The sequence below is a fragment of the Corvus brachyrhynchos genome, unplaced genomic scaffold (assembly GCF_000691975.1).
Source record: "Corvus brachyrhynchos isolate BGI_N302 unplaced genomic scaffold, ASM69197v1 scaffold1, whole genome shotgun sequence".
Taxonomy (NCBI): Eukaryota; Metazoa; Chordata; class Aves; order Passeriformes; family Corvidae; genus Corvus; species Corvus brachyrhynchos.
In genome coordinates, this window is record NW_008237222.1 from 5648062 (window position 1) to 5673965 (window position 25904).

General features: G+C 40.2%; 1 protein-coding gene across 1 annotated transcript; it reads right to left on the reverse strand.

Annotated features, from left to right (window-relative positions):
- Positions 1–3700: 3700 nt before the first annotated feature.
- Positions 3701–21879, reverse strand: LOC103612133. Its single transcript, XM_008629728.2, has 10 exons — positions 21720–21879; positions 19424–20093; positions 17654–17924; positions 16850–16997; positions 15699–15888; positions 9550–9558; positions 7271–7918; positions 6349–6619; positions 5659–5806; positions 3701–3910 (listed from the first exon to the last, which is right to left on the reverse strand). Exons 2-10 carry the CDS (start codon positions 20079–20081, stop codon positions 3701–3703), a joined length of 2553 nt encoding a protein of 850 aa, XP_008627950.2. The 5' UTR covers positions 20082–20093; positions 21720–21879.
- Between the last annotated feature and the right edge of the window lie 4025 nt (positions 21880–25904).

Sequence of the window (25904 nt, forward strand, 5' to 3'; positions counted from 1 at the left end):
TAGTTATCCCTAATAACACTGGGCCACAACATATATGGCAGTCCACTCCATGTGCTCTCCCTTGGGTCAGTATGTCTTAAGTGTGAGGGGCACAGGTATGTTGAAGTGTGGCCAAGCGTTCCTTGTCCTCTTCAGAGAGATTTTACTCTCCCACCTCTCTTCTTTCCATGCTGCTCCTGAAAACATGAAGGCTTGGCTGTCTGCTGGAGTTATCTTGGCTCAGGGTGATATGTTTTCCTCTTGGTAAATTTCAGTTTCAGCCAGAGCTGATTCAGGGTATCTACAGCTGGGCCAATGTGTTGCCTTTGGTTTTATGGCAGACTTTCTGAACATCTGTAAAGCTTTTACTTTTTCTCTTAAATCATCGTGTTCTTGCTATACTCCCCCTAGCTCCACCATGGAGCTTAAATAACTGAGAAAATCAGGTCAACACTCCTGTTCTCTTCCAACTCTTTAAGCTCCTTTCCAAAATCCATCTAAGTTTCCAACAAAGTCTTTGAACTTAACTGCTATTTGAGAAATCACTGGTTCACCTTTTAAAACTTTTTTTTTAATTGCTCTTATTTGAAGTTGTAGGGAAGTTACAAAAGCATAGCTGGGAACTATCCTCTCAGCTGAAATAAGTTTTCCACCCTCAAATAACTGCATTTAACCCATTAGGCACCAAGTGAACTTGCACTATTTTCTATAAGAAAATCTCACAATTCTGATAACAAGATAATTAAGAATTTTTACAAAGGTTTCTATTTCAGTTGTTTAGTATTTACTACTAAACAATAAAACTGGGGTTATTCCTGGGTTTCATTTTCCAGAATTGGGCAGAAGGGGAGGGAAGAAACGGGGCAATATGAAGAGTTTCCTATTTACTTTCATTCTTGCCTTCCCACTAACGTGTCTCAAGTAGCGCACAGTTAACTGCTCTCCTAAATCTCACCACTCCCAAAGCAGGGGAGCAATGACTGAGCAAGCTGTATTAGTAGCTGTGGATGAAGAGACTTGTAGCTTGGCAGCCCTGTACAAAGCTAAAATCCTTGGCTTGTCTCCAACAACAGACGTTTGCCCCTTCAAGCAATGCTGAAACAATTGATTTTATTTTCCTGAGAGAGAAAATGAGTTAGAGAGGTATAGCTGACTCAGATTTTCCAGGGAGCATTGCTAGTTTTCTTTCTTTAAAATCTGGACATGGGGGATATAAGGGGATGATTATAGAGAAAATATTTGGCACTAAGCAAGTCTTTAGGTCTGTGTGAATAGGTTGGCCAGAGGTTGGGGTTTTTTCCCCACAGGACTGTGGAAAGGTGTGTGCTTGCTCACATGAAAGGCTTTATTATCTCTCACTGCAAAAATGCACACTATGGTTTTCTCTCCACCACATGACCTGCCAGGGCTCTCCCAAACCAAACCACATTGCAGAAGCATTTGGCAGCTCTGACCCAGCCCAGCCAGAAGCTAAATCCCTCTAGCAGTGTCAGGGAGCCCCAGGCCCCCTCACTGGACTCTCTGATTCCAGCTCCTCCTAAGGAAGACAGCAGAGCTGAGGCTGGAAACCCAGGCAGGAAGCAGTGTCCTGAGCTGTCCTGAGGCTCAGCTCAGGCCGTGTTGGAGAAGTGCCCTCCAGCTATTGATGCTGACAGGACACTGTGAAGGGAGCCCCACCACAGCTCCTGACAGTTCATTAGCACCATCAAAGTGTTCTACCCATCCATTAAATCGTGTTACCCATTGTAAACCCCAGCTGAGGACTGGGTTCTGTATATCTGGTGTTTGTGCAGAGGTGCTGGCAGAGGGGGCTGCAGGGCAGCCTCTGTGAGGAGAGGTCGGGGCTGTCCTGTGCTGGACATGGCCAGTTCCAGCCTGTTCCAGAGGGCTCCAACAGACCCACCACACAACACAGCTGAGCCCCTTAGCCAAGACGGGGGCGCCTCTGGAGAATGCATTTGAGAAAAGAGAAAACACATCTTGTAGCAGCTGTGAGAGGTAGGACTAAAAAAACTAGTGAGAGAAGCAGCCCCACAGACATTTAGATCAGTGCAGAAGAAGGGGCAGGAGGCGCTCCAGACACTGGAGTAGAGATTCCCCTGAAGCCCCTGGAGAAACCCCTGGTGAGGCAGCTGTGCCCCTGCAGCCCATGGAGGACTGTGGAGTGGCAAAACCCCACACTGCTCGATGACCCCATTCCAGAGCAAGGAGATGTGGCCTAGAAAGAAGTTGCAGCTTGTGGAGAGCTTGCCCTGGAGCAGGGTCCTGGCAGGACTTGCAATCCCGTGGAGGGAAACCCCCCCTGGAGCAGGGTCCTGGCAGGACTTGCAATCCCGTGGAGGGAAACCCCCCCTGGAGCAGGGTCCTGGCAGGACTTGCAATCCCGTGGAGGGAAGCCCACCCTGGAGCAGTCTGTTTCTGGTAGTTTGGATCCTGCAGGAAAGACCCATGCCAGAGCAATTCCTGAAGGACTGTCAGCTGTCATGATGCTGGAGCAAAGGAAGATTGGAAATAGGAAGGAGTGGTGGAGATGAAGATTATAAACTGACCTCAACTCCCATGCACCTGCGTCCCCTTTCCTGCACCACTCAGAGAGAGGAAGTAAAGGAGTTAGGAGTGAAATTGAGCCTGGGAAGAAGGAAGGGCTTGGGGGGAAGGTATTTTCAACTATGTTTTTATTTGCTACTATCCTACTCTATTTTTAATTGCCAATTAATTAAATTAACCTGCTGCAGCATGGCTTTCCCTTCACGTGGTGCTGTTGGTAATGCTGGCTTTTGCCTACTCAGCACTCAGGAAGGTGCCCAAGTCACCTTTCTGCACCCTGAACATCAGCTTAATGAAGAGAATTCCTCTTGGAGGCACTCAGCAGCCTGAGCTTGCTGAAGTGAGTGGAGGTCAATGTGATCAGCTGGCATGTGGACAACAGAGACATGACCTCCAGCTGCTGTCACCACTTTCTGGAACCAGAGGATGGGTTTTGCCATATCCAGTTCTCCTATGGATCCCATGCTTTACTGTGCATGCACAAGACCATTAAAGATGATAATTTGTGCAATAATGTGCAGCTTTCACTGACACAAAAGCTAAATTCTTGCCGTGACAGAAATGTTGGGCCCCTTATTCTGGAGCAAATAGTGAGAAATGCAGAAGGGAGGAAGGTTTGAAGCCGGTAGAAAGCAATTGTCATGCTGGAAGGAAAAGGATTATTCTTTACCAAGGAGCATCCACCATCTAGGAGAGGAAAGGTTTAACAGCTCTGTATCTCTGTTTCCCTTCCCCTGGAGGGACTTCAAAATTGAAGGAGACTTCTCCTGGGATTCACAGTGGAATGAAAGGGAGGGAAAGAAGGGTTCCCCAGCTGAAAGGTATAGACTTGTGGTTTGTGAGGCAAGGACAGGAAATGGGAGACACAGGAAGTTTCTCAGCCAACAGTAGGAAGTTGTATCTGAAAAAAACCCCACCCTGACACCATGATAACTGCACAGAAAATGTGTATCTGTTGAGGATCCCATGGCTGCCTACTTGGGCTGAGTGATTTTGTAAAAATAGCTTTTAATGTTTGTACCCAACTGTCTGTTTTGAAGTAAAGAAGAACTTGACAGAAGATTTATTTATTTGTTTATTATGCATCAGGTCAATTCTATTCCTACTTTGCACAGAAATTCCTGGGATGTGCACAGGCTCTCCTCTCTGCACTGGAGAGTGTAAGTGCTCTGGCCTAGTCTTCCTTAGCAGTCGGGTTCACAATTTTTCCCAGGAAGAGCACGCCATCGGTGGCTTTGTCAATAACCATCATCAGGAAGGGCCTGTTGAAGGTGATGTGAGGAGGAGGAGGAAATGGAAGAAGAAATGGTGTAAGTTCCATCATGGTCGCTGCAGCAGCCTCTGTCCCATTCTCTCTAACATCCACCGTGGCCTTGTGAATTGCCTGCAAGGAAAACAGAGATTATAATCTAGGCACAGAAGAGAGAGAAGCAGCTGGGGGAAAGTTTGCTTGCTTTAGCACTGTGATAAGGTAATTCTTAAAAGAAAACACAGAATTAATGTAGAACTGGTGTTCTACATTAAATATATAAAATACATTAAATATATAAAAATAATAGTGTCTAGCCTTTTCAAGACAAGCAAAGTTTGCTCTGAGTTCAGGGAAAGTTTTCTTCAACAGTCAGTGTCAAACATAACTGCCTGCAGAGGCTGAGCATCATCGAGGATATTTATTGTTCTGTTGTTTCACAGAGTAAGGTTTTGTCCTTAATACTGAACACAAAAGAAGAAATTTTTCATTTTGCATCAATTTCTGTGTAAGCAAAATAATTCTCTCTGCAAAGACAATAGTGACAAGCTTTACAGAGTGTCGTTGTGTAAACACAGCCCACTGATAAGATTTTGCAGGACTTTATGTAGTAGATATAACAAATTCATATTTAGGAATTCACATGAGCTATTCCATTGGTTTTTGACAGCCCTCTGTTTTCTTCCTTCATTGTCTGCAACACATCTAAAATTTCCTCTCATGAATCTCTGCTTAACCTTCATCGATTTACTTGGCTTTCCAGGCATCAGTCCTCTATCTACAATCCAGGTGTTTCCACATGTCATAAGGAGGAATGTGAGGAATCACAAATAATATATGATGGAAGGACCTCTAGAGGCCATTGAATGCCACCAATGCTCCCACACTGTGACAACTCCGACACCGGATGAGGTTACTCAGGATCTAATCCAGTCAGGGTTTGAGTATTTCCAAGGATGGAAATTTCACAAGTAGCCCATACCAGTTTTTGATCACCCTCATGAGTTTTGGTGAATTTTTTTACATAATACCCAATCAGAATATCCCATTTTCTATCTTGTGTCTGTTGCCCCTTGATGTATTACAGTTCATCTGCAAGAAGAGTCTGTGTCCATCTTGTCTGCACCCTTCTAATAAATATCTGTAGCCAGTGCTAAGAACTGCCCCTTCACCCGCCCTTCTCCTGAATAGCAACTCTGGCTCTTCCAGTCTCTCCTCATACACCCAGCGCTCCAGCCACACAGCCATCCTGCTCACCCTCCACTGGACTCACTCTGCTCCAGGGTGTCAACGTGGCCCTTGTGGTAGGGAGCCCCAAACTGGATATGTTGAACCCCAGAGGTAGTCTCACAAGTGCAGGATAGAGGGAAGGATCACCTCCCTCATAACACAGGCATGTACTCTTTGGTGCTCTAGAGAAATCATTTTGTTTATCTGTGTACTCATTTCTTGTTTGTGAAATGGGGCTATCCCTGTCCCATGAGTCTGTTGTCCATATAAATTCTGAAGTGCTCAGACAGTGTAATAATGAAAGGTGTATACATAGTATAAGAATGACTATTCCCAAAATTGTCATAACAATGATTCTTGTCATGCATTACTTCTTTAACACCAGCTTTTTGTGAAAATATTCCTTCTATGCTTTCCAGTTTTTTTCTTCTTCAGAGACTTTCAGCTAAGTTTTTAGGCTCACTGTGCAGTAAACAATTTAATATAAACTGTAGGAACATCAGCCATTTAATGCCTAACCTTTTCCTTCCTTTATTACCATCCATAAGAAATGACTACACTCCAGGGGTGGGATCAGTCTATTTGTAGAATTAAACCTGCATAAAAAAAAGGCAGAAAAATCTCTTGATTACTGTCCCTATTTGCATACTTACTTTGGAAACCTTCAGAGGAAGATTTTTTGCCACTCCAGAGAGATCAGCCTGATCACTGAACACCTCTGTCACACCCATTTTCTTAAACAGGCTCTTAACATCATAGGAGCCGGAGACAGAGAATTTTGGAAGATCCAAATAGATGTCTCTTTTCAAAAATAAATAAAAATATGCATTTGTTATTGCAAGATCCCTTGAAGCAATATCTGTTTCATGTATATATCCATCCCAAGTACCCATGGAGCTAAGGCTTGGCTTTCTAAGACAGTGATAAATCCCATGTTAGAGAAGCAGAAACTGAGGTACCTGTCCCAACAACCACAGTCTGATCCATGGTTCAGGGGTAGAGTGATGGTTTATGAAAGTGACTGACTGGAAAATATTATCTTAGTGGAGAAAAAGAAATGATATTTTCTTTTGAACTGGATTCCTCCTACTGGAGGCAGGTTCCTGAGGACAATCTGCCTGTGTGCAGGATCCTCACAACTGGGAGCTGTGACTGGGGGAGCTGAGAGGGTTCCCCTGTGGTATGAAATCACATGATAGCTTGTCTGAGTCAAAGAAACTGAGTAATGCTTTTTCCTCAGAGCTGTACTTAGCAGCTCATCATGGTATCCTAAGCTTTACCTTTCCTGGATGAGTAGTTTTGGCTTGTTCAATATTTAAACAAAGCCACAATTAAAATATTACCTTTCTTTAAGTGATCGCAACCAGTTAGCCACTGTTTCTTTCAGCAGAGTATCTTCCACCTGTTTCATTGTCCCTTCATCAGGCAGAACAAACAATGAAGTAACATTTCCTTTGTATGGGATTTCTACTACCCAGCAAGACAAATTCTTATCCCTATGGACATTAAAGTAATTTTTTTGATGCATCATTTTGACCTTAACAGAATTCTTGGCATCCAAAAAGAAGTCATCATCTCTCGTGTTGAAATTTTTGAAAGGTTTTTCCCAGGAGCCTTTGAAAAAAAGAATAAGTATAGAATTGAAAAAAAGGGACTAATAAAAGCATGTCACATTAATTGATGCTTAAAATAATATATTTGAACTGTAGAGACAGCAACAAGCCTATCTCAGTTTAAAGATGCTTGTTCCCTGGCCATGGAAAGAATCTTTACCTTTTTTCAATTGTTTTAACAAAAAATCACACAAGAAAAGTATAGGTTGAGGCTTGCACTGGAAAAGAGATGAGCCTTTGCCTGTTCAGTTAATGGTAAATCTTCCACAAACTCCAAGATTCAGGCTTATTACCTTCATGCAAATGTCACCATGTCCTGCACAGCCAAACACCCATGCCTTTGAACAAATGATCGTAAGTTCTGAATATCTTCAGCTCTGAACCTGGTTTAAAATTTATATTACATTGACCAGTACTTCTGCTGGTTTTTTTATTTTTCATTCTTTTAAAAATTTCTCATCTAGAAAATGTTTCTTCATTTATTCTTTTATTTTATTTATTCATTTATTCTTCAAATATTTTCTTGTGTAATTTAAAAATAGAAAGTTGTTTTTTAAATTAGATGATAGGTGTGTTCACAATGTGAAAAAGTTTTCTTTCTTAGAACTTCTGGAGCTTATTTTTATAGCTGGTACTCGTGTGTGCCACTCACCTTTAAAGAAAATGTAGTTAATGACAACCATCACGGTGTCCGGATCAAGACTTTTGACTAAATCAACAATTTTGCCATGTGTTTTTGTTTCCACGTACTTATTGACTTCCCTTGTAGCCTCTGGAGGATTCTGAAAGTTGCTAGAAACAGCTTCAGTGTGATAAAGATTTGTGACATGATCCAAAAAGTTTTGAAGCAATTCCACTTGGTTATCTACGAACAGGGCATTGCCCATGTTCAACTGGACTTCTCGGTGAGGGTCATTCAGCAACTGGAGGACCTGCTGAAACCCCTCATGAATCTCCTGCTCCTCCATCTCTGTCAGGTTGAAGGCAAGGCCTTTGTACAGCTCTCTGAGTGTGTTTGATCTGGCCCCCAGGGTGAGCATTGCAAAGACAGTGGAGATGCTCAAAGGAGAGAAGAAAATGTTCCCGTCACCCAACTCATCTCTGATCTGCCTGTAAAACTTAAATGCAAATTCAGCATTGCTGGGGGCTAGCTTGACATAAGACAAGTTTTCACCATCAGCCTGGGACCGGTCTTCTGGGGAATGGCGTATTTGTTGTTCCTGCTGCTGACCCTGGACTTGAAGTCCAAGAAGCAACAAACACAAACACAGTGCAGACTTCATTGTCCTTCTGAATAGTTCTGTTAAGAAAGAACAGAGCAACTTTTAGATCTAGAGAATTTTTTCTTTACTGGATAAAATGTTTTGTATTCTAAATACTAATTTTCAGATGTCAGTCATTAGAACTACTATTCTTTTAGGAAATACTCTTCTACTTGGCCTCTGGACAGGCTGTTTCTAGTCAGTTCTCTTAGTTTGTGACCAATGAGCAAAGGGAATAAGAAAATAATGTGGCATTGCCAGGGAAGAATCAGCTTTCCTGAGGTATTATGTGTAGAAGAGTTCTTGCTTCTGATCAGCGTGGCCTCAGTACATTCCTAAATGCCTTGGGGTACATGGCTGAGTTCATGTATTGGCACCCATGTATCTGGCAAGTACTTAGGCAGAGGGGCCAACTTTGGCTGATATGTTGCTGTGGTACCCATGGTCTTGTTACGACTTTGGTTTTCAAGCACTGACTGCTATAACAGTCAGTTATAGCAGTGTATAAAGTCCACCTAAATGCTCAGCCCTTAAACTATTTATAAATTTCTGCCTCTTACATAACAGCTCTGACTCAAGACCTATATTATTTCAAGACTTTACCTTAAGTGTTGCAGCAAACTGAGGATAAATCGAGAAAGTTTGTTGACACTCTCTATTGCATATAAGCTATCCAGAAGGTTGCAAAGCTCAAAACTCAAGAGCTTGGGAAAGGCTACAGTGGAATCTGCCTTGCTGTGTGTATGTAATTTGATGACCGTTTCTTTTCCTTTAACTGACATAAACAAATTCTACATAAGCCTACAGTCTCTCTTCTGTCTTTATGGGGGAAGAATCATGCAACAAATTGAAGAAGAATGCTCACCTAAATTATCTCAAATGACAGAAACTCAAACCCATGAAGCAAGCAGTGGCCCTCAGGGAAATAGAGATGGTCTGAATACTGTTCATAGCAGCTTAAGTATACTTATTCTTGAGAATGAGATTCTGCCCGGAATCTGCCTCCGTGTGTCTAATGCCAGGTTCAGGTCTGTGCCAGATTTTTTATGGGGAGTTGTTATTTCCAGGCTCCCCCTTTTTCAGATGTCCATTATGAAAAACTGGAGATATAAGCTGTTGAAGTGCTCAGTATGGGAGCTATGCTTGGCATGTCAAAAATGCTGGGTATAAACACTGATTCAGAAAGAAAAGGCCCTCTAGCTTATGATAATTAATTTTGTTCTGGTAACAACTAATTTCCTATTTCCCCAAATCTGCTTTTGAGAGAGACTGATTTCTCTTCTAGGCCACTTGACTACAAGGAGCCTAGTCTTTAAGCAAAAGGGACAGAAATGGAGCTACTGTCATTAGCCCTGCATCAACCTGGAATAGTTGGGACATTGAGATTTCAACTAAATTTACTCTTCTGGAAAAAGAGACAAGGTTTTGTTCTTCATCTTGGTATTGATTGTTGAATATTCGTTTTGGGCCTCATATCCCAGTCATCCTGTCACTATAGCTAGGAGCTGGATCATTGAATGAATTCTGCTTCAAACATTCAGAACATGCTTCCAGAAGCTAAAATAATTTCCAATTACTGTATAAAATAAATTAATCTCAGCAGTAAATAGCAGGGATCACACACAGCATATATTCAAAGAATTCTAAGAAAGTAAAATATGATACTTACCGTGCTGGACTTTTCTTTCACAGTGCTACTTCCCTCTTATTCATTTGCTTCCTAGTATTAAATTAATGTCCACTGGTAAACATTAAACAGAGCAAATAGGAGTTATTTGTAAAGCAAAGATTGAGTAAACTATTTTTTTCTGGATGTCAAACACTTAAAGTCTTTTTCCCATCACACAGCCAGAATGATGCCAGCACCTAGGGCTCTAAAGGGACAGAAAGACCAGGGACTTTGCTACTCTTGGCTTGAACTAAACTGTGAGTAAAAGAGCTTTCAGTAACTGTGGTAAATGAGTTCCTGAAAACAGAACATGAGAAGAACTGGAAAGCTAAGAAAAGGCCAAAACCATGGATGTCCTGTGCCCAGAACTTTCTGCACAGGACACCCTGATGCAACAATGCTATCTAATTGAGTACCCAAGGCAGCAGTAAGTTTGTTCAGGTACAGCTCCACCCTGCCCTAAATGGCATTATTTGATGGGCTCAGAACACTGGTTACCTTCTTGAGGGACCTTTGATGAGTATTTTAGAAACTACTAAAGTGAAAAGCAAGTCACAGCATGGCTTGACAAATAACCAAAACAAGAAAACAAATGGAAGAATTAAATAGGCAAATTTTTCCACAGCAAAATGTTAACTAGAGAGAGAAGATCTTAACCCCTTGTGCTGTGGATGCATAGGATAAGCATGAATTACATACATACCATACGTATCTTACACTGGGATCCCTCTCAGAGAAAGCTGAAACAGGCAAAATTTAGCTACTTAGAAGGTTATTTAAGGATGAGGCACATGGTACTTATCCTAATTAGCAGTGACTAATTATTTCCATTGAATGTACATGATTTCGCCCCAGGTAAACTTACAATTTATCTATGCATAGGAATCAACCATCATTGTTATTGCTATGTAACTACTCTCTCTTACAAGACAGAGGTGGGGTTGGTCAGAATATATTCCTACGGAGAGGGGTAATTTTCATGATATGTGCAAGTACCCAGAAAGTTTATTGCAGTCTTATGTAAAATGACCAAGTCTCAGGAGTAGCAAGTATGCTGTTGCTTAACTCTAGCAAAGACAAGATATTTTTCTCAAGCCTAGGCCTGTCTACATAGATAGCATTAATCTTTCAGCCCTGTCCTAATGCTTGGCTAACCATCTGCTGGATACTACTATGTCTTGAGAGGAATTTCTGGGGACAGCAAAGCTGCTGCAGTGATTCCTCTCCTTTCTCCCAGAAGATGCAGCAGCACTCAGCATGTCAGAAAGTGGAAAGTTGTTTCTGTCCTTGCTCATAACTCCCAGGCACCAGATCCTCTGACCCTGGCCCAAGTCTTTTCCTAGACAAGGTTAAGACCAGCAGTTACAGCAGACCCACAAATAATCAAAGAATCAGCTTCCCAGCAATTCCAAACAGATCAGCATGGCTAATGAATCCGTCAATCACACCCAGTCTTTTGAAAATCTCCCTTAGGTCACAGGTGCCAGAAATAGAGATCCTTGGATAATATATGTCACTTCTGTTGAAGGCAATGGAAAATGAGGGTGAATCACCACACATGTGTATCACCTGCATGCCAGCCAGGTGGCAAGTCTGTGAGAACACAGGGAGAGGAAAGCAGTTTTTTACTTCACTGCACATTCCTGTTGTTGAAAAAATCCCAGAACACAGGGAAATGCAAGGTTAAACTAGAAATTTTGTGTAGTTTTGTGAAAGAAGAGCCGTCCAGAAGAGTGTGTGGAGCTCCTGGATGCTTTGAGATAAGCGGTGGCTGGGACAGGCAGACTCTTGCTCCAGGAACCAGGGGAGTCATATAAAGGACCGACAAACATGCTTTTCCAATTGGCCTGATAATGGTCTATATGGAAGGAATTAAGGAATAATTTCATTATCTCTCTCCCTACTATCTGCCAGTGACTCTGCTCAGTTATGCAATGTGTCTTGGTTCCTCCTTACAGGAGCAGTTTCATCCCATGTCATTACCTTATTTCTGTTGCTGCTTGGTCATCAGATTATTATATTTCAGTTTCTGCTTGGTCATCTGATTATTATATGCTAGCTTTGCAAGTTATATTTGGGGGCTTTCCAGGGCAAAGGATTTCTGACTGTAAAAACAAAACATCAGCAAGATAAGGACTGAGAAAGACAAATGTGTACATTGCATGATAAATCCTCATGCAGCCATTTCTTGTTTACCTATAAGGTGTATCATTCAAGGTATGTCTACAAAAGTTCATTTAAATAATCTTCTTGACGTACGTGACTCCATTAAAATCAGGAGATTGGTATCATTGCAAAACTGCTGTAAGTGGAATAAAAATCAAGTCCTTTCAGTAATTTTATCTTTTTCTATAAAGGGCATCCCAAATATACTCTCCATGTCTTACAAATATTTCATCCTTTTCTCCTCAAATAAAGAAAGTGCTTTGGGTTCCCATTTCAAAAACTAGTATGACTAACAGATAGAAAAAAAGCTGAAGGCTATGCAAAAGTCTGTGACAGAACTGGGAATAGAAACTACTTTTCTACTTTATTTTCAGCTTCTTTCACCAATACAATAGGAATCTTTGAACTGAATTTTCATATAAACTCATAGTCTGCTAGAAGAAAGTTGTGTAAGCAGAACCAAATACTCTATTTTTTTTCTTCTATGTTATATCTCAGAAGAAAATAAGGTCCTTTTATTATCGGGTGTGATTCCTTTCCTTATAACAGACATTTTACCTCAGATGATTGTTTCATCAGTGTTCAGAAAATAATATTTTATATTTTCTACTTTGTCTGTACCTAATCTCCTACCATTGAATGAAAAAGTGTTTCCATGAGCATACAACTATTTAAGGCCTGATGTGAATTCCAATGGAGTCAATCAGCCAATATTTTAATGTTCAAGATGGGTAATCTGTCACTGACAGCTCATCTCAGATTTTCCTGATATATTTTCCAATAAATTCTCAGCTGAAGATAGTGGAATTGTAGATATACTTGGCATCACCAAATCTTTTCAAAAGTAGTTGTTAGAAGTTTTATAAAAAACACTCAAATAAAATAAAAATTTTGCTCTCAAAATGAATCTTAGTTTGAATTTCTTTTTCCAAATGATAAATCAAACTCAAGTAATTAAGACTACAGACCAAACCCTCAATTAATTATAATGGTACAAGAACTTAGAGATGGAATGTGTAACTCCCAGAATTAAAATAAATGACAGAAAATTAAAATTGGTGGGCCCTCCTGAGTGTCAGTGAGGCTAGAGTCCAGCCCTTCCAGCACCTGAGCCTGGCTGGTGGCTCTGGAGACCACAGAGAGCAGAGCAAAAGCAGTAGAGAAGCTGACCAGGTGGAAGAAAACACTCTTGCCAGGTTCTCAAGTAGTCAGTTACCTGTAAAACTGTAAGGAAGAGTGCCTGTTTCTGAGGACTATCCATTTGCAGGATCCAAAAGGATCTCCATTGTGGGCTTGCTGTTCCTGTGGAGCTTAGTTGTCTTACTCTGCTTGTGGCCACTGAGCTGTTGACAGTCAAGGACAACAGGTTCACATGCAGCAAAGGAACACCGCATGCAGTTACAGATAAATAAAATGTAAAATTGTAAATAGATTTCGTATCTGGGTACCATGCCAAAAACAACTCCTAAATTCATCCATCTGGCCCTTTCAGAACTTCTGTAGTTATTACTTTATTGGGTTATAACCATATTTGTCATCCTGATTTGTCAGTAAAATAACTTCTAAATATTTTTAGCAATCAAAAAATACCAGTTTTGCTTTGGTCTGGCACTGTCTTTGAGAATTAATTGATCACCTGGGATTTGGTTATATCTCTCTGACTCAGCAGTAATTTGGCAGTAGTATTACTGCAGTTATGGTCTGCTTTATTTAACATCTCTGTCAGATTTGAGGAGTGGGGAGCTATGCTCTTTATCACCTCCATCTCTGCCTGCCTCTGCACAGTTGTTGGAAGGAGAGCTGCACAATGTTGGCCTTGGGTGCTGAGCCTTTCTCAACAAGGGGTCCACCTGCCAAGGGAGACTCTCCAATGGCCTTTTTCTGCCAGCTCATTCCAGTTTGCAGTGTCAGGCCACACCTAGCAAGCAGCTGGGTCCTTGAACTAGTGACAGACTTTCTGGATCGTAACAAAAGTCTTGGTTTCATTATTTTTAAGGAGGAAATGGAATATAGATGATAGACAATCCCTATGCTTCCACAGTAAGTTGTATCACATTTTAAATTGCATTCCAGTTCATTTATGTTGCAACGTAATAGAATTAAACTTTCATTCTTTATGCTTTGTGATGGTTTCTATTTGCTCAGCTGTAAAGTGTTTCTGGTATCTGTATCATCAAAGCATTGTTGTATCATCTAAGGACCAGCACAAATCCTTAATGAGGAGCAGCCTTCTGAAAATAAGCCTGACCAATTATTGTGAAAATAAGCATACACAATTACAGCAAATGCACAGGACTAATCAGGAGAGCCCACCCAAACACATCTGTGCTAAGTACATGGGAGTCTCGCAGTCTGTGACTTGAAGTAGTTTTGAAAGGTGTTTCTCGAACTGCCTAGTCTTATTCCACATCAGGGCCTCCAGTTCCCTCATTTCTGAGAAGTAGTTCTGAAGGCCTACCAGCATCGCCCAGAACGCAGTGTCATTCAAAAAATGCAGATAGCCAGCAGAGGGGGAGCTTATAGGGCTGAGTGACAGAGGAATACTTTCCCATTCCTCTGTTCTTTACTCTGACTCCATTTGTCCCAGTACACCGAGCAGTTCTGGGGAGCAGGCCTGGCCCTCAGCCTGCAGTCGCTTATATTCTTATACTTTTAGTACAGTTTCAGAGACATGCCACCATATGATTCTTCCAAACAAATGCTAAGCATGTTTTTGGAGTTAGCACAGGCCAAGGGACAGTTCCAGTAATTGGACTGGATGACTTGCAAGGTCAGAGTTAAGCAATGTGGATATGACCTGTGATGGGCCAGTTGACCTCATGGTTAGAGAACAGATCTTAGAGCACTTTATTTGTCAGCATAGATGTAACCTCTGAAGATAGGATTAATCTCAGTGTTTGTTTTTTCCCTTCCAGGTATTCATATTCTATCCCTTTTGAACATCCACTTACAAGTACCTTCTTATTAAATCTAAATGTAATGCCAGTAGAACCATTTGGGTATCTAGCAAAATAAAGCATTCCCCAGCACTGCTTCCACATAGGATGTTTGTGTAGAGTTTGTTACATTAATGGCCAACTCAAAGAAGCCAACACAATGTGGGTGCATGTCATCACCTGTGAATGTCATAAAGGAGAGTATGGAACAAGACTTGACCTTCAAAGGAAATGTCTAGGCTTGGTCTGAAAGGGACTGACTCTCCCAGTGTGTAATTTGCAGCTATGCCTTCCTTCTACTGGAAACCCTACCAATGTTAGAAGCCAACCTACGGTTTGCAGAGAATTCATTTGGATTTATCCACTCAAATTTTATTTACTTACAGTGTTTTAACTGAGTCTCTGTAGGTACAAAAATGCTGTTAATGAGGATTTTCTTGTTATTTTCTAAGTCCGTGAGAGATTTTTCTCTCTCACAGAAGGGGTAGCAGGGAATGTAAACAACCAAGCCACCTGCAACCTTGGAAAGTCTTGTTTATGGTATAGTAGAAAATATTTTGGTAATGGATGTTTTAGGATTTTGGCCAATCACCCCCAAGGGGTGGCTGATCCTTTGTCCAATTAGACTATGAAGAAAAAGGTCTATAAAGAGTTTGTAAAATAATTAAGTAAATCAATCTTGCTGCACAATTCCTGCCTGCTGGATCTTCTCTCCTCCTCCTCCCTACGGCTGCGGGACACGGTGATATACCGTAGGAACCAGGCCTGCGGTAATAAGTCTCTCAGCTGGGTGTTACCTTGCTTTTCAGAGATGGCACTGATCACTAAAAGGCTGATTTATAAAATTCTTCACAATTCACTAATAGGTATATCTCAGTGGTTATTTTCTATAGAAGGATGAAGCAAAAAGGGTGTTTCTGAGAAAAAAAAACCTGACTTCTTTGGAAAAAGAAAATTGTTAGTAACTGTTTTATATAATTTTAATTGCAATGGACAATAATTCCATAAAATGCAATTCAAATCAATATGACCAGCCAATGACCAATCATTTTTCAGTCGGGTTTACGATTTTTCCCATGAAGAGGATGCTCTGAGTATATTGATCAACAATCAACAGCAAAAATGGATGATTGAATTTAACGATGGGAGGAGCAGAATGAGGAAGAAAATCTATGCTGCTGGTTGCTGCAGCCTCTGTGCCATTCTCATGAATCTTCAGCAGGGCCTTGTGAGTAGCCTACAATAAAATACAGAAAGAATTAATGTATGTGGAAGATGTGGTGTGAAATTATTCAAATTAACACAAAGTTAATTCAACTACTGCCTTTCACAAAAATTGCTGGTAAGAAGGACCCAGGAAGAAGGGTGCTACAGCCCACTGTGGGTTTTTTAGCAATGTTGTCTCAATAAGCAAATATTTACACATTCAGTGTTCCTCATCACAAGTGTATCAATGCAGACCTTAGCAACTGCACACCTTGTGGAATTAATTGAAAGTAAATAGCCAAGCCAATTCACAGGGAATATCAGTTTGAAAGGGAAAGGAAATGGGGCTCCAGAACTGCTCTGTGTGTATTCTTAACAGCACCTGCATTACAGTTTAGCCAGGTAGAAATTCAACCTTGATACCAAATTTTTTGTTGGATATTTTTAATCTTTTTCTAGCCCCAAAATGTTAGAAAATTTAAGTGCTGTTTTCAGAATGGCTGTAAAAATGCTAGTCTTCACATTATTTTCACTAAATGGGATGTTTTCCTTAAGTCTGGTCCATTTTACATTGTTAGCACTCAACAGAGCCTTCAATGGTAAGAGCAGTTTTTAAATCCTTTAAAATTATAGAATGCATGTTAGAAAAAGGCCACTTTTTTTGTGGATATGCAGATGCAAGACATCCACGACACAGTTACCCATAGGCTCTTCTTATACATGCAGAAAATATGCTGTGTTTATTTTCCTGGTTAAATGCTAAACCCACCCCTCCATCCACCCTCCACCTTTGCCTGTCAGACAAAAGAAAATATCCTTATCTCCAGATCTTGGACAAGTCTGAGGGGGTTTAAGGAGACTTTATCAGCTAAATGTTCTATTTCACATTATTAGCCAGCCCTAGCAATAAGTAAAATTTCACTGGTGACCTTAGGATAAGGCAATTGGCTGTTCAGGAATCCACAGGTGGTTGTTTCTGCTGACACACTTACTTTTGAAACCTTCACATCAGGGTTTCCTGTGATTCCAGACAAATCAGCCTGATCAGAAAACACATCAGTTACACCCAGGTTCATTAAGATCTTCTTTAAGTCATAGGTGCCTGAAATTGATAGTTTTGGAATATGCAATTCCATCCTCCTGTTAATTCAAAAGAAAATATGGTAGTTATTGCAATCAGAGCATGCCTTGGACTGAAGATTCCCAGCTTGCTGGTGATTCTTCTGTGCTAAAATGCTAGTCCTTTCATCTAAAAAACATGGCAAGAAAAAAGAAGATGGGAAGATGCTGGTCTGGAGGACAGGAATGTATGGAAGGAGAAAGAAATCAGTTCATGTTTCTTGCATGATTCTGCAACACAGTCACTTTATGAGACAGTAGGCAGTAGTGCTGCCAGCATTTCTGGGACAAGGTTTGCATTCTTTTTCTAACCTTGAAGGTTCTGCTTTTGGAATTCACACCCCATTCCCTCTGAGGGATCTGACTGCTATGTCAAAGTATTACCACTCTTAAAATATTTTGCTTGAGACAAGGGAAATGGAGACAATTAGTAGCAATTAGAAAATGTATGGGGGAAAAAGAATTAAATTTCCCACCTCAGAGATCTCTTCTCTCATCACAAGGCAATATTGATTCTAATTTTTGCTGAAAGTATCAAATCATTTGGTCTGACCCTTCATACTTATTCCATTGTTTAAACATCCCATTAAAAATAGAAGATAGTAGCTGTAAGACCTTAGCATTCAGACTTTGGATTCTGACTACCTCAAATCATCAAATCAAAATTCTATATTTACCATCTTTGAAGAGATCTTTCCCATTTAGAAACAGTTTTTTTTGTCAGGGCATGTTCCAACTGTTTCATTTTTCCTTTATTGGGCAGGATAAACAAAGCTGCAACATCTCCCTTGTAAGGAATCTGTACCACCTTGCAAGACAGCTTCCTGTCAGAGTATGCTTTATAAAATCCATCTCGAACCATCATCTCCACTTCAGCTGAGGTCTTTGCATTCACATGGAAATAGTCCTTGTGGGTCCCCTTAATATTGAAAGGATTTTCCCAGTAGGCTTAAAACCAAAAGAGAAAGAATGGAATTGAATACTTAGTTCAATGAGGATATATTAATATAGTCCAGACTAATGTACAAGAAATAAACCCATATCTGAAGATTTACACTTATACTTGAAGATAGAAATTATTCCAAGTTTATTAAAGACCTTATTCTCTGTCATCTTTGCTGTACTGTGTTCCATAACAATTAAATGTCCCAGGTTAAATTTTGTATGGACTTGTGCAACATCTAAGTCAGATAAATTAGATGAAGTAACTTCATCATATTACCTCATGTTTTATTTAAAGCAAATGAAAACTGACCAGAATCCAGTGATTTGCTATCTGTTTTCTTAATATGGCTCGTAAAGCGAATTTCACAGCAGATGTCTGACCTTTAAAATGTGGCATGTTAAGCTCCTCACATGCTTTTTTATGTTTTTCATCTTGTAGCACTAAGGAAAAGCTTACATGCTAGAGAAACACAAACTTTTGGACCTGAACGTAACTGCAGTATGGTAAATGGAATAGGGCCTCAAGGTATTTAGTCTTCAAAATCATTTTCTCTTAATGTTTATTCAATTGAATTTTCTATGATATTTTATTCTGTATTAAAACAGTTCATTCACTAAACAAATAGACAAGGATTGCAGCTTGCCATTCTGTAAGTATGGTTTTTTTGTTTTTTTTTTTAATGTTGGATAGAAATAGCCTAGTTTGAAAAAATAATAATGGTATGTAAACTCCACAGTATTCTGGTTACTTTATAAGTTTAAGCCTTTCCCCTTGCTCTCCAGAAAAGAAATATGCTCTGGTATGGTACTCAGACTATGGCACCTGAGACTAGGGCACCCAAATTTAATAAAGTATTTGAAATAAAATCTGTTTTCTTGAAAGTTCATAATGTCCAAATATTTTCCAAATATTCCTTTCTAGGTGGGAAATTCCATGTATGTCCTACATGCTGCTGGAAATGAACACCTAAGAAGAAATTAGTCGTTGCCAAAGCAATACATTCAAATATCTCTTGGGATATGTGTAATATGATGACAAGGTGCAGAACATTTGGACTCCAACTCCAGAGGTACCTACCCATTTAATGGTCATGGACTGTAAGTAAATGAAAGTTTTTGGCAATCTTTGTTAATCATCATCTTCAGAATTTAGTTTTCTACTTTGTGCATCCAATGTGTAAACATTTTAATTTTTAAAGTAATAAGTAGATGAAATAAAGTAGATAGACAGGAAAATTTAACAATGCACGAACCTGTTGTGCTCTGGCAATTCCCTGAACCTGAATATTGCAAGTACATGAACTTCTATGCTTAGAAGTCTAAATATATGCTAGAAACCTCTGTGGAGGGGGTTTCAAAGTTGAAAACTTCAAACTTTTTTTCATAATAGTCTCATCTAAACACATTCGCTTAAAAATTGTTCAGAAATAACTTGTGTACTTGTTTTAGTGCGGGTGAAACAGCACTAAACAGATGCAGTAAGTAGCATCTATGCAACTTACCTTTGAAATAAATGTAGTTAACAATTACCATCAGAGTGTTGGGATCAAGGTCCTCAAGTATTTGGTTTATATACCCATGGGTTTTATTCTTTACATAATCGTTGATCTCTTTTTTAGCTTCAGTGGAATTCTGGAAGCTACTAGAAACCACTTTTCCTCTGTACAGTTTTTGGACGTCCTTCAGAAATGTTTTTGTTGGCTTCAGGTGTTTGTCCATGAACAGGGTGTTCCCCATGCTCAGCTGCACCTGGCTACCAGGGCGGTTTAGCAAGAGGAGGAGATGATGAAAGCCCTCATGTATCTCCTTCTTCTGGATGGTGGTGAGGTTAAAGGCCAGCCCTTCCAGCACCTGAGCCTGGCTAGTGCCTCGGGAGCCCAGGGCCAGAAGGGCAAAGGCAGCAGAGATGCTGACTGGGGAAAAGAAAATGTTCTTGCCAGCTTCTTGGGTATTTGCTTGCCTGTAAAACTGAAAGGCAAAGTCTGTATTGCTGGGGACTATCCTTTGGCAGGACTTAAGAGGATCTCTCTCATGGGAATGCTGCTCCTGGGGGTCAGTTGCCTTGGGCTGGGCAGCGTGGTGGTCAGTCTGTGTCAGGCTGTGGGCATTGAGGTGAAGCATGGCCACCAGCAAGCACAGCAGAAGGGTGGCCCTCATCATTCTTCACAGCTACTGCGTGGACAAAGAACAAAAGGTCTTGGATGCTGGAGGTCAGCTGTATCTCATCGTTTACTTCTGTCTGCTACTGCCTTCAAGTGGTAATCACTGTTATCTCCTGACCTCCTCCTTTGCTATGGAAGTTTTTTTAAATCCTTGTGCTTCTGAGTTTACCTGTAATTCCTATCCATTGCTGCCTACTTCAGTTCTGCTTTACTCCACCTACAGAAGTTCCTTGTTAGCAGGGAAAGAAACGTGTGTCTTAAAGAAAAATAAGAGTCCAAGGGAGAGAAGAAATGAAAAGGTACCTTTTTTTTTTAATGGCAAAGCAACACATCAGAAGCATTCTGATTAATGATTTTATGTTTATCTCTTAAGAATTCCTAGGATTATTATGCTGTTAGGGTTTGAATGAGGTTTATATTAAGTGACAGTGCCGTATCAAAGGAAAACAATACGAGATTGCAGCAATCAAAAATGCTATTTCTTTTACTCCTGACTCATTTTAACATACAAAGTGACTGATCATAAGGGCTAGTAAAATTTTTCTGCTTCAATACCTGATTAGATTAGAATATGTTTATTTTAAATGACCACTTATGTGTCACTTGTCTTCCAGGGTTCCTTCTTCTGTGTATACCACATCTTGTTATGGGGAGGTGAGACCATTGGTGTGGACTTGGCCTCTCCTGTCTTTCCAAATTTCATATTAGCAAAAAAGTATCCTTTTGTAAGGTAAATATGCCTAAGGCCAGAGTAGTGCTCAGCAGCAAGACTGGATCAGTGCATCTTGGACATTTGAAGTGACTGTGAACATTTCTTTTTTCTTTGTTTGTTTGCTGCTTTCTCTTTTACCAGTTAGACCAAGAACATGCTGGGGTGATTTGTGGTGTGCTAAGATGCTTTAGTTGTCAAAAAACAGTTAAGAGTTATTTCCATTAAAAAGATGGTACTAGAGACTAAAAGAGCTCCAAATAGCCTTCATCTAATGTCCTATCTGAAACAGAACAGCTTCAGGCAGAATAGCATGAGTTAGGTGTTCACCTCCAATCAATGGTAAAGGCACTCAAAGATATGAGTTCAGCAGAGCAGATGAGATGTTTACTGGGATTTTCTCCACCCTGTGACAACACTCTGATCACTAAGGTTTGGGTGAAAGGGAGCCAGCTTGTGCTTCTGCTGCTTTGCTCTGTGTGATCTGGTAAATTGTAATTTACAGAGGACTTTGGCATAGCAAAATCAGTTTGTGAATTCTGTCTGGACTATCTTAGTGTAAGCAAGACATTTACTCATTCACTTCAGTTTTGGTTTCGTAGTTGTAAGCTTTAGGGAAAATTAGTAATGGTAGATAAAATTGACAGTTGAGAAGTCAGAATACTTCTGTTATTGAAGCAGATTTCTTCTAGATTTCTTCTAGAGCTATTTGGTATAAATATTCAGTGCAGAGTTATACTCTATGGAGCTGATATAATGAATCCCCAGATTTTGCTATTCAATATTTCTTGAAATTAAGTTCAGCTGTCATTTGAGCATTTAGAAACTAAGTTTCACCCTGGAAAGCAGATGTGCTTTATGACTCACTTAGCCAAATAGCATACAGCTGGGTCAAAATCATTAGGGCAAAAATAACTGGGTACTTACTTTACATTCAGAAGGCTCTTGCTCTCAATGGGCTGTGCTGTTTGTTGCTGCTTTACTCATACTGCTGTTTTCCTCTGTTAAACATTACATGGCTTCAGATACATATTACCTAGAGGCACAAAGCTGAATGCTAATGAAGCCAGTGTTTTTGGACCTTGTATGCATATGTCCACATCTCTTCACTCCAAACAGAGAGCAAAGACCACAGGGCCCAGCTAGTCGGTAGAGCAGAGTGTTACATCCCAAAGGGTATGCAACTCCTAAGCAAATATTTATTGGAAATGATATTTTGGTGTCAAGAGCAGCTACTCTGCCCTAGGTGCTACCTGAGACAGATATAACTGTTCATCTGGAGAGACAATTTTGCCCAGCACTAAGCTCCAAAGGCCAGGGTGAGGGAGCTACAAGGAGCACCACCTGTCCTCAGTCATGCTACCCACCTTACTGGACTCCACTTATGTATCAACACCTCATCTATTATTTCCACACAGTAGAAACCCCACTGGTCACTACTCAGAAGCCAACGAGTCCTCTTGGCCTCATAAATAAAGAGGGTACCTCATTCAGTCATGTAGGAATGGTGAATTTTAGCTTTGTGACAATTTATTAAATAGTCTCCTCACAATGAAATTACTCTTTCTGTATCTCTGTTAAGTACTGCCTAACCTATCAAGATCTGAAAAGTACTTAATGTAGACTTTAGCACTTGAAAAAGCTGTATAAAATATCTGCCATCACTGCAAGTACCCAAAGACAATACTGAACAACTACAACAGCAACTGCTGCAGTGTGTATGAATAGCAACCAAGTCTCAAATACATCAAACAATAGCAAATGATGGAAGAGAGTAGCCCAGAAATATTAACCTTAATAAATCAAGGCAGTCCCAAACAGTAAGTCTCATCCTTCTTATAAAGATGTATTTCCCAGGAATCTTCCAAAGGAAGATAAGTGCTGTGAAGCAGGTTTACTACCATTCACAAATGGATGAACTGTTCAGATGCATGGTTTGATTGGCCAGCCAGGAGAATGCCTGCTGAGTCCCTCTACACCTCTGCTGCACTTTGCAGGACTTGTTACTGTCTGCTCAGCAAGCGACAGCACAATCCCCTCGATCCTGGAGAACCAAGGAGATACGTATGTAAAACAGTGTAAGCACAACTCTTCCCAGTCCTCAGCTGTGCTGCTTTCAGAGGTAATTCTTTGCCTACTGGGATCCATGGCCTTGGTCATGCAGATAGGTTCCCCACATGGTGTTTACAGACTCAACACTTTTTTTTCTTTTTTTTTTTTAATTTCAGAATACAGCTTAACTCTGCATGCTTCCTTTAGACATGGAAAAAGTTTTCTGTTAAGTATTTTTATTTTGAATTCATATTTTTTCTTACTAGAGTACCAGTTGCTGCTGTCCCTTGGAGTACTTGTGAAGGTCAGGTGAGGCTTGATGAAGTAGCCTGTTTTCTTTTTTTGCCAGCCACAAAAACTCTGCATTTAAATTGAATGAATGTATAGGCCAGAATGCCCGATGACACAAATGCAGTCTTTCAGGGAAAAAGAGACAGGTGCTCAGGGTGGTCCAAGACAGTCAGGCTGTTGGTGGTTCTGGGTACTTCTTTAGTCATAGAGGTGAGCAGCATTAAACATTTACACTTCTGTTAAGCATTACATGGATAAAGAAAACCCTGTCTGAGGACACAGATAAATGCTGATGTAGCCATGCAGAGAAGGTAGAAGTCAGTGCTCGCAGGGCCGGCTGCCTTTAATGTTTGTTCTTCCCAAACATGCATAATAGCCATCTGCAAACACACTTTGAAGAGTAGAGGTCCATGGCCATGAGCAGCTGTACTACCAGACACACTTTCCTAGCTTATTGCCAGCTAGTGACACAAGTGCTAAGGCATCTCCTGAAGAGTGTTATGGCCTGCACTGGGGCTTTAGATTTTTGATCATGGAGCTTGGGCACCTGCTTCAACATGGTACTAAGTAAAGCAGAGCAGAAGAGGTAATTAACGTGTAACTTGGATTTTTTCCCCCACAAATGAACTTGCCAGCAGTTCAGAAACAGTACTACATTCAGAGGCTTTCTTTGAACCTTGGTTTTGTCACAACAGAAGACGAACCCTGGGCAGTGGACTCCACTGTGCAGCTACAGGGCCAGATGAAAGAGAAGGTAGTAGGAGAGAGACAGGGCTGTAAAGAATTATATGCAAGTATTGGGCCTAATTCTGGGTTCCCTGCATGACTCTGAGGTGAACCAAAACATGCTTCAGTACAGAGACACAAACACAAATGTTTTTGCTGTTCAGACATTTATCTGTATTAGTCTCTTGTTGAAAGTCAACGTGGATTGATTTTTGAAACTCTTTCAAAATCTGACTCTCTTTGCTTCAATTATCCTTGTTCTCATGAGGTAGTGGCTTGAAGAAGAGGTTCATCATTCTACTAGGGCGGTCAACAGAGGGTCTCCAAGCCAGCACCTGGTCCACCCGGGGCCTGCTTCTGGAGACAGTAATGTGTATGCCTACTCTGCTACTTTGTTATACACCTTAGTTCTTTCCTAAAAATGTGACTGTGTTCCTACTATTTTATTCCAAGTGCTTCTTTTAAAAGCTACCTAGCTCCTTTCATCAGCAAATACTCAGCATGCCTTGCCTGCAGCCCCAACTTCATGTCCTGTTCACAAAGACAGTACTTGCATTACCAAAATTCACCACTGCTTACTCTGGCACCAGACTCCAGTTGAGAGCATGCAGTGACTGTGGGGGAGCCAGGGGTTGGTGGCTCTGGAGCAGTAGCCAGAGTTAGGTTGAAAAACTTACCTAAAGTATGTCTTGAAGGCATACATGGTTAATATCTATTCTTGAAACAGGACTGAAAGGTCTGCCCACCCCTGGCCTTCCAGTCAGCAGGGAAAGAAGATGGATGCATGGAAGGTAAACCACGCTGTTTTGTTCTTGTTCGTGTAAGAATCTTGCCTGCGTTTATTTTCCCATGAATATTTTTGTTAGCTCTGTTATCCCATGTGACAGAACCCACATGCTCATTTATACTGTAGATGGAGACTAATGTCAGGAACTTGTTACTTTAATGAGTCTTTAATAATTTGAGAAGTAAACATATCAATTTCAAACAATGATAATAGAAGATGCAGATGATGAATGGTATTGTCAATTTATCCTGGAGGAACATAGATCTATGATTCACATGTCAGTCGAACATAATATAGCAGGAGTTCAGTTTCTGACTGCCATTAAAATCATTGCTTCAGGACAACAGATTTTGTATTTCATCATTATAAAATGTATTCAAGATTTTCTCTCATTTTCTTTTAACATTTATATATGTAAAAAGCTGTTTCAGTTAGAGAAGTGCAGTGAGAAACACAGCTCAGGCATAAAGAGATTTGCAAAATAGTTGTGTTACCATCTTCATATTTCAAAGCCCTGAAAATAGTATTTCATCATTAAAGCCTCAGGAAAGAAAGGAGATGATCCCATTTTGTTTCATTCATTAAACTCTCAAAAGTTTCCTTTCTAAGTATTGTGTTTATTGATTCTGAGAAAAAGTAGAATTTATGTATTAAATACACAGTTTTCTGTGTTGTATGGAAAAATAACTTCTTAAACCAGAATGGCTGGGGACAGATTTCTTAAATCCATGTTTATGGACCAAACCAAAAATGTCTTAGTAATCAATCTGTACTTCATGAGTACATTTGGAAGATGTTTGAAAGAAATGTTAAGGTGTTTGATATATGCTGGCCAAGTCATGTTCTTATCCAGGAGCCCTGCTGTTACTAAAAGAGTGTAGTTTTAAAACTCCAACTTTGAAAACTCTAGTTATACTAGTGGAAAGTTTGTCCATGAAAAACTGTTACTGGTCCTAAGTAGTTATTTAATTTTTAATTTTTTTTTTTTATTAGTAATGATTGGCCTACAAGAGACTTTAAAAACAGCAATGTGAAATTCTTATATTAAGACATGCAAACACAGGCTCTGGATGCACTGAAATGTCTCTCAGTGATTTGCTTAATTTTTCTCAGCAGACTTGCTAAAGAAACATAATTTTGCTCTTAGCTCTAATGCAAACACAGTTTGTGTGCAAAGTCGTTCTGGTCTGATGCATTGTATTTACACTTTCAAGAGACACAGTCATGTTGATTTTTGTCATTGATATTAAAGAAAA

Bases quoted from the DNA above. Each gene is read 5' to 3' on its own strand.
- LOC103612133 (XM_008629728.2), bottom strand. From the start codon at position 20,081: ATGATGAGGGCCACCCTTCTGCTGTGCTTGCTGGTGGCCATGCTTCAC. The intron at 16,998-17,653 runs GTAAATATAGAA...TTGAATTAACAG, and splicing joins GAAAGATCTCTTCAAAGATG to GAGGATGGAATTGCATATTC. The intron at 6,620-7,270 runs GTGAGTGGCACA...TTTTTTTCAAAG, and splicing joins TAACTACATTTTCTTTAAAG to GCTCCTGGGAAAAACCTTTC.